The 14,867-nt window shown below is 43.3% G+C and overlaps 1 protein-coding gene across 50 annotated transcripts in view; it reads left to right on the top strand.

The window, feature by feature from the left end:
* The window catches only part of LOC110530483 (obscurin), a 92,102-nt gene that overhangs the window by 48,127 nt on the left and 29,108 nt on the right, over positions 1-14,867 (top strand). For 6 of the 50 annotated variants that reach the window (XM_090182538.1, XM_090182540.1, XM_090182545.1 and 3 more), the window contains 6 exons: positions 304-405; positions 627-719; positions 1,927-2,013; positions 2,713-2,790; positions 6,892-7,155; positions 10,748-11,014. In XM_090182538.1, the coding sequence (XP_090038664.1) occupies positions 304-405; positions 627-719; positions 1,927-2,013; positions 2,713-2,790; positions 6,892-7,155; positions 10,748-11,014 (891 nt within the window). Of the gene's footprint in view, positions 1-303; positions 406-626; positions 720-1,926; positions 2,014-2,712; positions 2,791-4,213; positions 4,481-4,699; positions 4,967-5,145; positions 5,413-5,949; positions 6,220-6,891; positions 7,156-9,475; positions 9,755-10,225; positions 10,484-10,747; positions 11,015-11,496; positions 11,773-14,867 lie in introns of all 50 variants that reach the window. The other 44 variants (XM_036986130.2, XM_090182502.1, XM_090182504.1 and 41 more) reach the window with 16 other exon arrangements.

The raw sequence follows: 14,867 nt of genomic DNA on the forward strand, positions 1-14,867 counted from the left end.
TGGTTATGGTTAAGGCTAGGGGTTAGGGTTTAGGTTTAGGATAGGGACGTCCCGAGGATTCTGGTTAGCACTGACCATTCTCATTAGCCAGATGTAGTTTGTTGTTAATCTGTCAAGAAGTAACCCTTAACCAGGTTGCAACTATGTTTTGTATGTGTATGTAAACCTTGTCTGTGCACAATTGTCACCTTAGCTTTGAGCAGCCTGACATTGTTTTGGATTCTCTGCTTCCCTTTGAAGGCATGCTTTTGTGAGCATACTCAGCTCAGAGTTGGATCTAAAGTGAAATGTTTAAACCCCCAGCTCCTCCAGTCACTCACAAACAACAGGAGACCCAGAAGCAGCAGGAGACCAAAGAGGCCCAGAGAGAGACAGTAGAAAGGAAGACAGTAGTAGAAGCCCATGGTAGGAAAATATAAGATATGTTCTCTGTTGAGCTCATTCTGGAAGTTGTAGAATATTGAGGTATTCTGATTTCTGCTATATCTGTGATGCCTGCTGTTCCTGCCGGCCCTAAACCAGAGCCCCAGAAGGAGACCGTAGAAAATAATACAGTAGATAACACTTCTGGTTACTTGTTGAAGTAAAGTTAAAGAATGTTTAGTTGTTATGGTGTTTTGTCATAGTCTCGGAGCCAGCGACCCCTATTGCTCCTGCCACTCTCAAAACGGATCCCCAGAAGGAGACATTAGAGAAGAAGACCGTAGTAGAAGCCTCTGGTAGGAAAGATGAACTATCTGTTGTCTGTCACAGCAATTTAAAAAATCAATTGTATTCTGGTGTTGCTGTATGTAATTGTGTTGTTTTATCCGGTCGATAATTGCAGTCAGATAGGCCAACAAGCAGTAGTTCATCTGTTCCTTTGTGGCTTTAGCACTGTGTGACTCATTTTTGGGGTCTGTGTTTCAACTTGTGATCCTCTCAGTATTATCTTACTTGACGCAAATGTGTAATAATGTAGTAATGTAATAATAATATGTTTTTGCTTGGTTTTCCCTCAGTTTTAATGGCAGTGTGTGTCTGTTCTAAAGATGTTTAGTTATGTGACGTAATATGAATTCATGTTCATGCTGTCACGCGTGTTATTGAGTTTTCTGCTTTCTAGACAACTGATGAAGTTCAGTTATACACTGAGTGTCCAAAACATTAAGGACACCTGCTCTTTCCATGACATAGACTGACCAGGTGAAGCCAGGTGAAAGCTATGATCCCTTATTGATGTCACCTGTTAAATCCACTTCAATCAGTGTAGATGAAGGGAAGGAGACAGGTTAAAGAGATTTTTAAGCCTTGCGACTACTGAGCATGTTTTGTGTATGTGTGCCATTCAGAGGGTGAATGGGCAAGACAAAATATTGAAATGACTTTGAACGGGTTGTGGTTGTAGGTACCAGGCGCACCAGTTCGAGTGTTTCAAGAACTACAACGCTGCCTGTTTTTTTACTCTCAACAGTTTCTCTTGTGTATCAAGAATGGTCCACCACCTAAAGGACATCCAGTCAACTTGACACAACTGTGGGAGGCATTGGAGTCAACATGGGCCAGCATCCCTATGGAACGCTTTCGATACCTTGTAGAGTCCACGCCTCGACGAATTGAGGCTGTTCTGAGGGCAAAAGGGGTCCAACTCAATATTAGGAAGGTGTTCCTAATGTTTTTTTTACTCAGTGTTTTCTGGTAGTCATCTTGATGTTTTGTCATAGTCTCTAAGCCTGTTGTAGAAAAGAAGATCGTAGAAGCCCCTGGTAGGAAAGATGAGCTATCTGTTGTCTTTTCAACTCATACCTGTGGGTAACTGGTCACATCAATTCAAATACGGCTGCTCTTTGGCCTATCTGTTCAACTTCAAGCAAACATCATCCGTGGCTTTAGTATTGTGTGGCAAATTTTGGGGGTGATTATAGTCATTTTGGTGTTTTGTTATAGCCTTTAAGCCTGCTGCCCCTGCCACCCCCAAACCGGAGCTCCAGAAGGAGGAGACCGTAGAAAATAAGACTGTTGCAGACGCTCAGGGTGGGTACTTTTTGTTTTGGGACTGCTGCTCTTTGGTCAGTCTGTTCAAGCGAACGGCATTTGTGGCTTTAGCATTGTATGGCTCATTTTGGGGTTTCTGCTTCACCTTGTGGTCCTGTTAGTGTGTCCTGTAAGCTTCTTCTGTTTAGTCTTAGCCTACACTGCAAGTGAAGGACAATGTATTGGCAGTCTGTGTCACTGTCTGTTTCTCTCTTTGAAGACTGTTGCATGACGTTGGGAATTCATGTTCATGCTTTTGGTTGAGCTTTCTGCTTACTAGACAGACGATGAAGTTAAATTATATACGGGTAGTTATTTTGGTGTTTTGCTACAGCCAAGACGCCTGCTGCTCCTGCCGCCCTCAAACTGGAGCCACAGGAGGAGACAGTAGAAAATAAGTCAGTAGTAGAGAAGATCAGCTATCTTTTGCCTGTTAAGCTCATACCTGTGGCAAGTCTGTCATATCAATTTAAATACCACTGCTCTTTATCCGTTCAATTGGACATCATTTGTGGCTTTCACATTGTGTGGCACATTTTTGGGTCTCTGCTTTATCTTGTGTGGTCCTATTAGTCTGTGTCATGTATGATGGTTGCCCTTCACTCAAAGGGATGTAATGGCAGTTTGTCTGTTTAAATACTTTTTGTTGTATGACATTGGGAAGTTAAATCATATACCGGCTTTGATGTTTTGTCATAGCCGTGAAGCCTCCTGCCGCCCCCAAACTGGAACCCGGGAAGGAGACAGTAGAGATGAAGACAGTAGTAGGAGCCTCTGGTAGGAAAATATGAGCTGGCTGTTGTCTGAGCTCCTACCTGTGCACTGTCTGTCACATCATACTGTGTTTCTCAATGTAGACTATGTACAATGTAGAAAGCTTGGATCTTTGCTCTTGATTCAAGTTGTACTGTATGTGGTGAACAGTGTGGATATATTCTTTCTGAAGGCAAGTTGTGTCACATAGTCTTTCTGTAGCCCTTCAGCTAGCTTCCCTTATCTTGTGGCTTCGGCTGGTTTGTCAGGCTGTTCTCTTAAGAGGTGTTGAGGATCTTATCAAGTGTATTACTGTACCACAGTAGAGAAACCTCCAGTTCCTGCAGTCACCCTTAAACTAGAGCCTCAGAAGCAAGAGACCAAAGAGAGGAGATTCGTTTGTCATTCTTAAGTTCAGTACATCGGTCATTGTTTGTATGAATGGATTAAAAATAATTGACTTTGGACATGGTTTGCTTCCATCAGGTTTGCACGTGCATTTTTTTAAATGCAAAAGTTATTCATCTCGTACTTTAGGCTATCTGATATAGTTCCTGTCCTTTTCATCCTTACCTCGACGAAGTACATTCTTTATTGACAATATATTCAGTAGATTTTGCTACAGGTATTGTTTTGTCTGCATACTTTGCCATGCTTCTAAATGGTAGTGGAAAGAAAGTAGGCTAAAATGATGGTTGCCATTTGAATGGGTAAGATTTGAAGCTCCGTGGACAGTGGGCTTTGTTTGCTTCCGTCTGGTTCACTTAGGTGCACAATTTTAAAGTTGATGTTATAATGAAGATATATTCAACAGATTGTTCATGTTTGTGCTGTAGTTGTGGAGACACCAGTTGCTCCAGTCCAGCCAAAACCAGAGACTGAAAAGGAGGAGAAGACAGTGGTAGAAGCCAATGGTGGGAAAAGAGGAACTTTCTTTTGCAGTTTATTCTTGTATAATGCTGCCATGGAGCTTGCAGTTGTAATATATTTACAAGTCTCCTTGCCCTTAAATGGGGATCTACTATAGGTCTTGGTTGTCTTTTGTTGACCTTGCTGGAGTCTCCTTGATGTAGATTCCTTGTTGTAGTTGGATCATGATATTCCAGGTGTATTCTGCGTACAAAATATTGAATTTAGGCAGAGACCAGGATTGTTCATGCAGTCCTGTACATAACCTTGGTTATGTGTAAACCCAGAGTAGTTAAAATCTCACTTTCAATGTGGTGGTGGGTCACACACAAGTCTTTTTTTAAACTGCTGGCCTGGACGGATGGACACCAAGCAGAGAAGAGTGCCTACATTAATGGTCATTGAAAGTGTTTACCATACGTAGAGACACCATCCCAGTGGGATCGTCTTCCAGATGCTAACACCATATGGGTTTGCAATGTCTCTTTTTGAGGCATTGTGACAGTGGATGAAGATATTTTAACCCTTTCTTTCTCAGCTCTTCCAGCCACATTCAAACACGATCTTGAGAGCCAGGAGGTTGAGGAGGGGGGCAGTGTTACCCTGCACTGTGAGCTCTCTAAACCTGGGCTCCCTGTAGAATGGAAGAAGGGAACACAGGTTATAAAGTCTGGAGAAAAGTACCAGATGAAGCAGGAAGATTGCAGTGTGAAACTGCAAATCTGTGATTTGAAACCTGAAGACACAGGAAACTACCACTGCAGCACTGGAGACCTAGAGAGCTCAGCATACCTGAAAGTCAATGGTAGGATGATGACCTTTTCACTGCAGCCCAATTCTTCACTAGCACAGAAAATATCACCTTGATTTATGATAAATTGATCTGAAGCACCACATGTATTAACTGAAATGCTATAAATAGTTAGTAAAAATAGGTGATCCAACAAAACAGTTGGAATAATGCCTACCATTTATTATGTAAGTGTAGGCTTATAATTAATATTTTGCGATTTTGATTTGTCAGCTCTCCCAGTCATATTCACCAAAGATCTGCAGAGCCAGGAGCCTGAGGAAGGGGGCAGTGTTACCCTGCACTGTGAGCTCTCTAAACCTGGAGTCCCTGTAGAATGGACGAAGGGGGAGGTGGGTCTCTGCCCCTGTGCCAAGTATGAAATCGTCCAGGAAGGACACAGCGCCAGACTTGTCATCCACAGCTTAGACCCTGAAGACTCAGGCAGCTATACTTGTGACAGTGGCGACCGGAAAACCACAGCAAACCTTTCTGTGAAGGGTAGGCTAAAAGAAAACTCTTATGGTTTTAGCTGTGTATGCTGTCGGGAAAGAAAATCGAACTTTCCCACGTTTTATACATATTTTGTGGTTTGGAGGCACAATTCTGCCCTCTAAAAGTGTCTCTATCTCACCTCTCCCAACCTACATCGTTCCTACCCCCCCTTTTGCTTTCCACAGCCCTGCCTGTTTACTTCAAAACCCGACTACAGAATCTAGAGTGGGACGCAGGTGAGATCGCCATCCTCCGCTGTGAGATCACAAATCCTGGGGCCAGCGTTGTTTGGAGCCGGGGCGACAGGGTCTTGGAGTCTAACAACAAGTATCAGCTGAAACAGGAAGGTGCCATAGTGAAGCTTATCATCTATAACCTACAAGGCGATGACTCTGGGGAGTATATCTGTGACACGGGTTACCAGAAGACCTCATCCATGCTCACTGTACAGGGTAGGGGAGAAGATGAAAGTCTGCTACTGTCTTCTGACATTATTTTCAACCACTCTCTCTCTCTGCACACCTCTTGAATCATGGCACCTCTCTTTTAATTCACTCTATCCCTACCACCGCTTTCCATCCTGAGTCCCACAAGACTAATATCACGCAAGGCTTTAGAGGAACAAAGGCCTAAAGAGCACAGAAGTAAAGCTTGTTGGGATCTTCATCCATTTCCTGATTCAACTACTGCTTCCTATGTCTTTCATATCCTTCACACACCTTCCTCTGCACTTCTACCTTCATAACCATTCCACCCAAGTGCTCTGCTGTTAAGGACAATGATCTGTCTCACACTTCCACTTCTTCTGTCTTGACAGGAGCAACCTTATGTCTTGACAGTTGTCTCTGTATTGTAATTGTATTGAGTGTGTATGGTTAGGTGCCTTTTTTCTGTTGTAATCTAACCATGTACACCCATATAGACACTAGTGCTCCCTTAGAGTGAGATTCGCATCTAAGCAGTAACACATAACTGGCTTTTTAAAACAGAGCTGGAGGTGACCATAGTGAAGGTCTTGAACAGCTGCTCGGTGCGCGAGGGGGAGGACGTTCACTTTGAGTGCCATCTGTCCCACGAGGATGCCAAGGAGGTCCAGTGGATGCTTGCGGATGTCCCTCTGCAGAACAATGAAATGAATCTGATCCGCAGCCAAGGCAAGGTGCACAGCCTCACCCTCAGGGGGGTCACCCAGGCCGACTCGGCCACAGTCGCTTTCACCGTCGGCCACCATACCTCCACCGCCAGCCTGACCGTCGGAGGTAAGGGGTGCATATACATAGTCCAAGGTTAGGAGTATACAGTATATAGTCATATACTGTACATAGTCTGAGGTAAGAGATACATCTGCTGGTAATCAGCCCCAACCTTCTCCCATTGTACCCCAATACCAGGATCCATTCTGTCCATTCCAAATCCGTTTTATACCCCGAACGTCCAAGGTAAAGGGTACATATACTGTATAGTCTGAGGTAAGGGGTTATATAATATATGTATGATGCTAATCACTGACTTTTACTAGACCTAACCCTTTTCCATTGTACCGCAATACTTGGAGCCATTCTGTCCATTCTTTCATAGATTCTTCATGTCTTTTATCTTCTCTTATCAATAATAGATCTCTCAATTCATGTTCATATTGTTGTGGAGATCGATTATCATAGCAGTGCATGCCATTGGTAGGCCACTTGTTCATTTCTCTCACATTACAACATAGCAAGAAACAAGAAATCCCCCCCGTTTTTGTCATTTGCTATTTGAAACCTGCAGTGGTTAATGTCTGTTCAGCAAATGCTTTTAAATGTTGTTGTTAAATGTTGAATGTTTCCTTTCAAGATATTGGATGTCCGTCCCGTCCGTGTCCACTCCCTAAACCAGGTAATGTCTCCATCAATTTAAACCTGGTCTGTATCTATCTTGCTGTGTCCCCCCAGGGGCCCCTGTGGTGTTCAAGAAGGAGCTGGAGAGCCAGGAAGCAGTTGAGGGGGGCAGTGTCTCCCTGACCTGTGAGATCAGTGTTGAGGGCAAGGTGACATGGAGAAGGGGCTCCGTGCTCCTCACCCAGGGGGAGAAGTATTCCATGGAGCACACAGGTTCTACCTACATCCTGATGGTTCACAAGCTGAAGGTCGAGGATGCTGGAGAGTACACCTGCGATACTGGGGATAAGCAGAGCACGGCCACCCTGAAAGTCAAAGGTAATGGAGCGTCTGTATTCACATCGGTCTCTCGTTTGCTGTGACTCTACATTATCGTCTGCTTTCATTCAGTGTGCCAACGGACTAAGAACTTCCATCTTAATGCCAAGGCAGCAGCAACTCTTCCTGGGGTCCAACAGAATTAAGGCAGTTATACAATTCTAAAAACATAACAATACATCCACAAAAGATTTCACAACACATTAAGTGTGTACCCTCAGGCCACTACTCTACTACCACATATCTACAACACAAAATCCATGTGTATGTACAGTGCATTCGGGAAAGTATTCAGACCCTTTGCCTTTTCCACATTTTGTTATGTTACAGCCTTATTCTAAAAACTATTACATTACATTTTTCCTCATCAATCTACACACAATAACACAGAATGACAAATCAAAACAGATTTTTTGAAAATGTTCAAATTTATAACAATAAATATCAGATTCAGTATTCAGTCCTTTTACTAGTACTTTGTTGAAGCACCTTTAGCAATGATTACAGCCTTGAGTCTTCTTGGGTGTGACGCTACAAGCTTTGCACACCTATATTTGGGGAGTTTCTTCTCTGCATATCCTCTCAAGCTCTGCGTCACTGCACAGCTATTTTCAGGTCTTTCCAGAGTTGCCCGGGTTCTGAATGGGCCACTCAAGGACATTCAGAGACTTGTTCCCGAAGCCACTCCTGTGTTGTCTTGGTTGTGTGCTTAGGTTCGTTGTCTTGTTAGAAGGTGAACTTTCACCCCAGTCTGAGGTCCTGAGTGCTCTGGAGCAGGTTTTCATCAAGGATCTCTGTGTACTTTGCTAAATTCATCTTCCCCTCGATCCTGACTAGTCTTCCAGTCCCTACCGCTGAAAAACATCTCCACAGCATGATGCTGCCACCACCATGCTTGACCGTGGGGATGGTGCCAGGTTTCCTCCAGACGTGATGCTTGGCATTCAGGCCAAAGAGTTCAATCTTGGTTTCATCAGACAAGATAATCTTATTTCTCATGGTCAGAGTCCTTTAGGTGCCTTTTGGCAAACTCTGAGTGTGCTGTCATGTGCCTTTTACTGAGGAGTGGCTTCCGTCTGTGCACACTACCATAAAGGGCTGATAGGTGTAGTGCTGCAGAGATGGTTGTCCTTCTGGAAGGTTCTCCCATCTCCACGGAAGAATTCTGGAGCTCTGTCAGAGTGACCATCAGGATCTTGGTCACCTCCCTGACCAAGGCCCTTGGGTTTTGCTCTGACATACACTGTCAACTGTGGGACCTTATATAGACAGGGGTGTGCCTTTCCAAATCATGTCCAATCAATTGAATTTATCACAGGTGAACAATCAAGTTGCAGAAACATCTCAAGGATGATCAATGGAAACAGGATGCACCTGAGCTCAATTTCTAGTCTCATAGCAAAGGGTCTGAATACTTATGTAAATATGGTATTTATGTTTTTATTTTTAATACATTTGCAAAAATGTATAAAAACCTGTTTTCACTTCATCATTATGGGGTATTGTGTGCAGATTTATATAAAACAAATATAATAATTATCCAATTTAGAACAAGGCTGTAACATAACAAAATGTGGAAAAAGTCAAGGGGTCTGAATACTTTCCGACTGCACTGTCTAGTGCGTATGTTATCGTGTGTGTATGCATGTGTCTGTGCCTGTGTGTCTCTTCACAGTCCCCGCTGTTCCATAAGGTGTATTTTGATCATTTAAAAAAAATCTAATTCTACTGCTTGCATCAGTTACTTGATGTGGTATAGAGTTCCATGTAGTCATAGCTCTATGTAGTCGTGGCTCTACAGCAACCAGTTTTAGAGGTATAATCTGTGAGTAAGCATAGTTGTCGAGTTAACAATAAAATGTTTGTTGATCATGAAATGTAGGTTTCATTAATTAATGTGTGTTTTTATGTTTGAACCACAGTCTATTTGCTATGTTGGGGACTACTGCATGTTGGTTTTGTTTTCATAATCAGACCTATATTAAGCTATTGTGTCAGATCACTTCTTGCATATACATATGTCTACAGTACCTTCCTACACGTTAGTCATTACGTAGGAAGTGAAAGTGTGTTTTGCGTAATATTGTACTCTTTCAATGAGAAGTCCTAAACATTGAGTTGGCAGAAAGAGTTTCACTAATATCCATGGTGTCTCCTGGAGTGCAAGTGTCCATCCTCTATAGAACTCACTTTTAAATCGGGATACCAATGTTGGTGCTCTAATGTTGAGTGTTTCACCTGAATGAATCCCCTGGGAAACCTTGACCCCAGGATCCTTTAAATCTCTCACTCCCCCATCGTCACATTCATTCACCTCCAGAGTCTCTACGCATCACTCGGGAGCTGCACGACATCACAGTGACCACCGGGCAGGATGCTGTCTTTGCGTGTGAGTTGTCCCAGGAGGGCGTAACCAATGGAGAGTGGTGGCTAGGGGATAACCTCCTCCAAAACAACGACCTGAACCAGATGACCTTCCAGGGCCGGGTGCACCGGCTGACACTGCAGATGGTCACCACTGATGAGTCAGGGGACGTGGCGTTTGTGGTGGGCGAAGAGAAGACCGTCGCATGCCTACTGGTAGAAGAGAAGCCCAAAGGTAATGGAGATGTTAACGGAGATGTTAAAGATGGCAATCTAGTCCTCACCCCTCTCCATCTATATCTTCCATCAAACAGCATTGGAACAACCTCTGTTCATCTGCTGTGCACCATCATCCATTCCATTCTAACCTTTCTGTAAACGTGTGTTGGCCATCCTCCTGGCTTTTCTTTTTATAGCATCTTTGTCTTTAAAGATACTATGAAATTAAGTTGACAACAAGATGGTTGTCAGTGACATAAACATATCACTTTGCTAACTTCAGTATCAATTTGAATATCAATTGAGTGATTCACGCCTAATGGACATAGTCTTTATGGTTAGCATTGGCGGTATTGTAGACCTGTGGAAAAAGAGGCACTTTAAACACTGCCCATAGAAATACTATACAAGTTTGACATGCATGACATCTGACACTCAAAGTGCATTACACTGTATGTACTTAGCTTGGGATTTCCCATATCTACAGTCTTAATCCTAGAGAAGCCTCATGACACAGTGGCTTTGGAGGGTGAGACAGTCACCCTGTCCTGCACCGTCTCCGACCCCACGGCCACTATCAACTGGAGCAGGAATGATGTTGACATCAAAGCAGGCCTCAAGTACGACCTGCGGAAGAATGGAGCTCTCATGCAGCTCCGTATCCACAACCTGGAGATGGAGGACTCTGGAACTTACTGCTGCGATACCGGGGATGCACAGTGCACCGTCACATTGACTGTGGAAGGTAAAGAATGATACTGCCACTTGAAAAGTTTGGACCCTCTACACTGCATCTAATGGGTACTAGAAAATAGTCTCCTAAAACTGAAGGCTCAGGATGAGTTCCCCCACAATAGTGTTCTTAACTTGCTTGCCTTCTACAAACTATCAGGCACCCAGTCTTCCGTCAACATACAACAGAGCCATCTACGCCCCTGTCCACCATGCCACCATCGTCTACACATCTTCTATTGTCCGACACTGATGTCATGTCTCCTACTTCCACCAGGTGCCCCAGCATTCTTCCAGAAGGAGCTGAAGAACAAGGAAGCCCAGGAAGGCGATGATATCACTCTGCGCTGTGAGCTCTCCAAGGCGTGCACTCAAGTGGAGTGGAGGAAGGGAGGCATGGTCCTCCAGGCTGGTAAGAAGTATGAGATGAGGCAGGAGGGATGCGTTCAGGAGCTCTGCATTCGTAACCTGGAGCCAGAGGACAATGGCTACTACACCTGTGATGCTGGAGACCAGCTCACAACGGCGTCAGTGGCAGTACAAGGTATCATGTCACAACTACACCATCTGTCCCTGAAAGGGTTCATTTCTGTATCGTTTCTTCATTTCTCTAGGATCAAGGAATGAATTCCTAACAGTTTATGATACACTTGTTGAAACCACAAAGGCTATTGTATGTTTTTCAGCAAGTTAAAGATGACCAGTTATAGGATGTAATTGTAAATTAAAAAGATGTAAGATTTATTTGTTTACATACATGTTTCCAGTTTTGATTGAAAACAGATGGTTAACATTTAGTTGAACAAAATGTATATTGTATCATGGAACATAGGGAATAAATAACCCAATGAAGTGAACAAGGATGCATGCCCTCTTAAAGTCAAAGTTTAAATGAGGAATGAGACCAGGTCAAGGTCGAAGTAATCTTTATTATCCCATAGGCTGGCATTGTGAGTGTTAGAGGTGAGTTGTGTGACTGTGAGTGGCAGTAGCTGAGTGTCTGACTGTATCTCCACTACTCTGCAGAGGCAGAAGTCCTCATAGTGTGTGGTCTAAAGAGCACCGATGTCTTTTTGGGCGAGTGGGCCACCTTCTCCTGCCAGCTGTCCCGCGGTGTGAGGCCCGGGGAGGTGCAGTGGTGGCTGGACGGGACCCTTCTCCAGGACAGCCCCTCCAGCGAGATAGGGCTGAGCAAGGGCCACGTCCACACCCTCACCCTAAAGGACCTGGCCCCGGATGCCTCGGGCACCGTCACGTTCAAAGCCTGCAGCCTGGTGTCCTACGCCAAGCTCTTAGTTAAAGGTATCAGGGAGGAGGAACTAGAGGGATTGAGAGGAGTAGGAGAGTGACTTCTAAAGTTCCAGCTGTGTTCTCCAGACCTTGCAGCATCAATGCTAATAATACTCAACATCCATACAGTGGGGCAAACTAGTATTTAGTCAGCCACCATTTGTGCAAGTTCTCCCACTTAAAAAGATGAGAGAGGCCTGTAATTTTCATCATAGGTACACTTCAACTATGGCAGACGAAATGAGAAAAAAAAATCCAGAAAATCACATTGTAGGATTTTTAATGAATGTATTTGCAAATTATGGTGGAAAATAAGTATTTGGTCAATAACAACAGTTTATCTCAATACTTTGTTCTATACCCTTTGTTGGCAATGACAGAGGTCAAATGTTTTCTGTAAGTCTTCACAAGGTTTTCACACACTGTTGCTGGTATTTTGGCCCATTCCTCCATGCAGATCTCCTCTAGAGCAGTGATGTTTTGGGGCTGTTGCTGGGCAACACAGACTTTCAACTCCTTCCAAAGATTTTCTATGGGGTTGATCTGGAGACTGGCTAGGCCACTCCAGGACCTTGAAATGCTTCTTACGAAGCCACTCATTCGTTGCCCAGGCGGTGTGTTTGGGATCATTGTCATGCTGAAAGACCCAGCCACGTTTCATCTTCAATGCCCTTGCTGATGGAAGGAGGCTTTCACTCAAAATCTCACGATGCATGGCCCCATTCATTATTTCCTTTACACGGATCAGTTGTCCTGGTCCCTTTACAGAAAAACAGCCCCAAAGCATGATGTTTCCACCCTCATGCTTCACAGTAGGTATGGTGTTCTTTGGATGCAACTCAGCATTCTTTGTCCTCCAAACACGATGAGTTGAGTTTTTACCAAAAGGTTATATTTTGGTTTCATCTGACCATATGACATTCTCCCAATCTTCTTCTGGGTCATCCAAATGCTCTCTAGCAAACTTCAGATGGGCCTGGACATGTACTGGCTTAAGCAGGGGGACACGTCTGGCACTGCAGGATTTGAGTCCCTGGCGGCGTAGTATGTTACTGATGGTAGGCTTTGCTACTTTGGTCCCAGCTCTCTGCAGGTCATTCACTAGGTCCCCCCGTGTGGTTCTGGGATTTTTGCTCAACGTTCTTGTGATCATTTTGACCCCACAGGGTGAGATCTTGCGTGGAGCCCCAGATCGAGGGAGATTATCAGTGGTCTTGTATGTCTTCCACTTCCTAATAATTGCTCCCACAGTTGATTTCTTCAAACCAAGCTGCTTACCTATTGCAGATTCAGTCTTCCCAGCCTGGTGCAGGTCTACAATTTTGTTTCTGGTGTCCTTTGACAGCTCTTTGGTCTTGGCCATAGTGGAGTTTGGAGTGTGACTGTTTGAGGTTGTGGACAGGTGTCTTTTATACTGATAACAAGTTCAAACAGGTGCCATTAATACAGGTAACGAGTGGAGGACAGAGGAGCCTCTTAAAGAAGAAGTTACATGTCTGTGAGAGCTAGAAATCTTGCTTGTTTGTAGGTGACCAAATACTTATTTTCCACCATAATTTGCAAATAAATTCATAAAAAAATCATACAATGTGATTTTCTGGAAAAAAAATTCTCATTTTGTCTGTCATAGTTGAAGTGTACCTCTCATCTTTTTAATTGGGAGAACTTACACAATTGGTGGCTGACTAAATACTTTTTTAGACATAATAGATTAGACATAATATTCAATTATGGTATTTATCTCTAAGTGACCACCAGAGCATTTTCACCACATGGAGAGTAGACTACTATTTGCACACTTACTGTCCAAGACTAATGTTAATCTTGACAGTCTTATGCCAGTGTCCTCAAGAGTTCAAAGCTCCCTGATTCAGTAGTGGGGATGACTAGTTCAGTAGCTAAGGTATTTTTGTGCCTCATCCATGCATGCTTCCATGCATGAGCATACATTTGAGTCATTTCACTAATAGTTAGAATGAGAGTTTTCATGCTGCATGCTTTTGATAAGACCAAAACCTACAAGATGGTGCAGCAGTAGAGGATGTTTCCACTAGTTTCTTAGTAATATGGAGCAAGAGCAATGTTATCCAATGAGGATTCACACCCATAGTTCCATTGTGTATCTACATTTTTAGCTAATAATGGCAAATGGTACCTAACAGTTGTGGTTTACAGAATATCTAGTTGTAATAGATTAGGACTAGCGGACATATTTTGATGATTAAAGGTGGAATATGCAGAAATCGCACCACCATTCCTGGTTGCAAAAATGTGAATTGTTCGCCTAATTTCAGTTTGTGTGTAGAGAATCATTGTACCATCTAAAGCGCTTTGAAATACATTTTCAATAACCAAAAATAATATGTTTGAAACTGGTTTACAAAACCGAAAGTAAAAGATGCAAAAACTAAACTTAAGAACGGTAAGAATAGAAATAGCGCACATACAACAGATATACCACTTCTTAGACTTGCTTTCAATGAGAATGACAGATTTAGAACTCACATTTATACGTACATTTGCTCAAGTCACCCAAAAATGAACATATTGCAGCTTCAAGTATAGTTCTAGGAATCATCCACTCTAATCTTATCCAACAATTATAGAAATAAATAATATCTGCCTACTGTAGTGTATTCACATTGAAATAGATTACATAATATGTAATCTATTTTGTGGCAGTATGTGGGATGTATGATTGCTGATAAGTGATGTGTGCACACAGGTAGTGATTAAGAAATAAAGTGTGCACTGTGTATTTTATGAACTTAGTTTTGATGCAGTTCAATTGGTACAGTGGGACAGATTTGACCTGTAAACAAGCTTTGCTGTTGTTGTATGTCAACCTATAGAATCATCAGTAGCTGGAAATTACAGTGTAGGGCAGTACTGCTCCACCCATCCACCCTGGCCTGCCACTTTCCCTTACTTACTCTCACTCTTTGCTTCACCTCCACCCTGCACTGCACCGCCCCTAGCCTGCAAGCACTGAAACTCTCTAACCCTTCCTACCTCTGCCCTGTCAGTCTGGCATATCTATCCACCCACTGGCATATCTCCCCTTTCTCATTGGTTGGTTAGTGGGCAGTAGTTGTGTCTAACTCCCC

The sequence above is a fragment of the Oncorhynchus mykiss genome, chromosome 8 (genome assembly GCF_057628025.1).
Source record: "Oncorhynchus mykiss isolate SJ-2025 chromosome 8, ASM5762802v1, whole genome shotgun sequence".
Taxonomy (NCBI): Eukaryota; Metazoa; Chordata; class Actinopteri; order Salmoniformes; family Salmonidae; genus Oncorhynchus; species Oncorhynchus mykiss.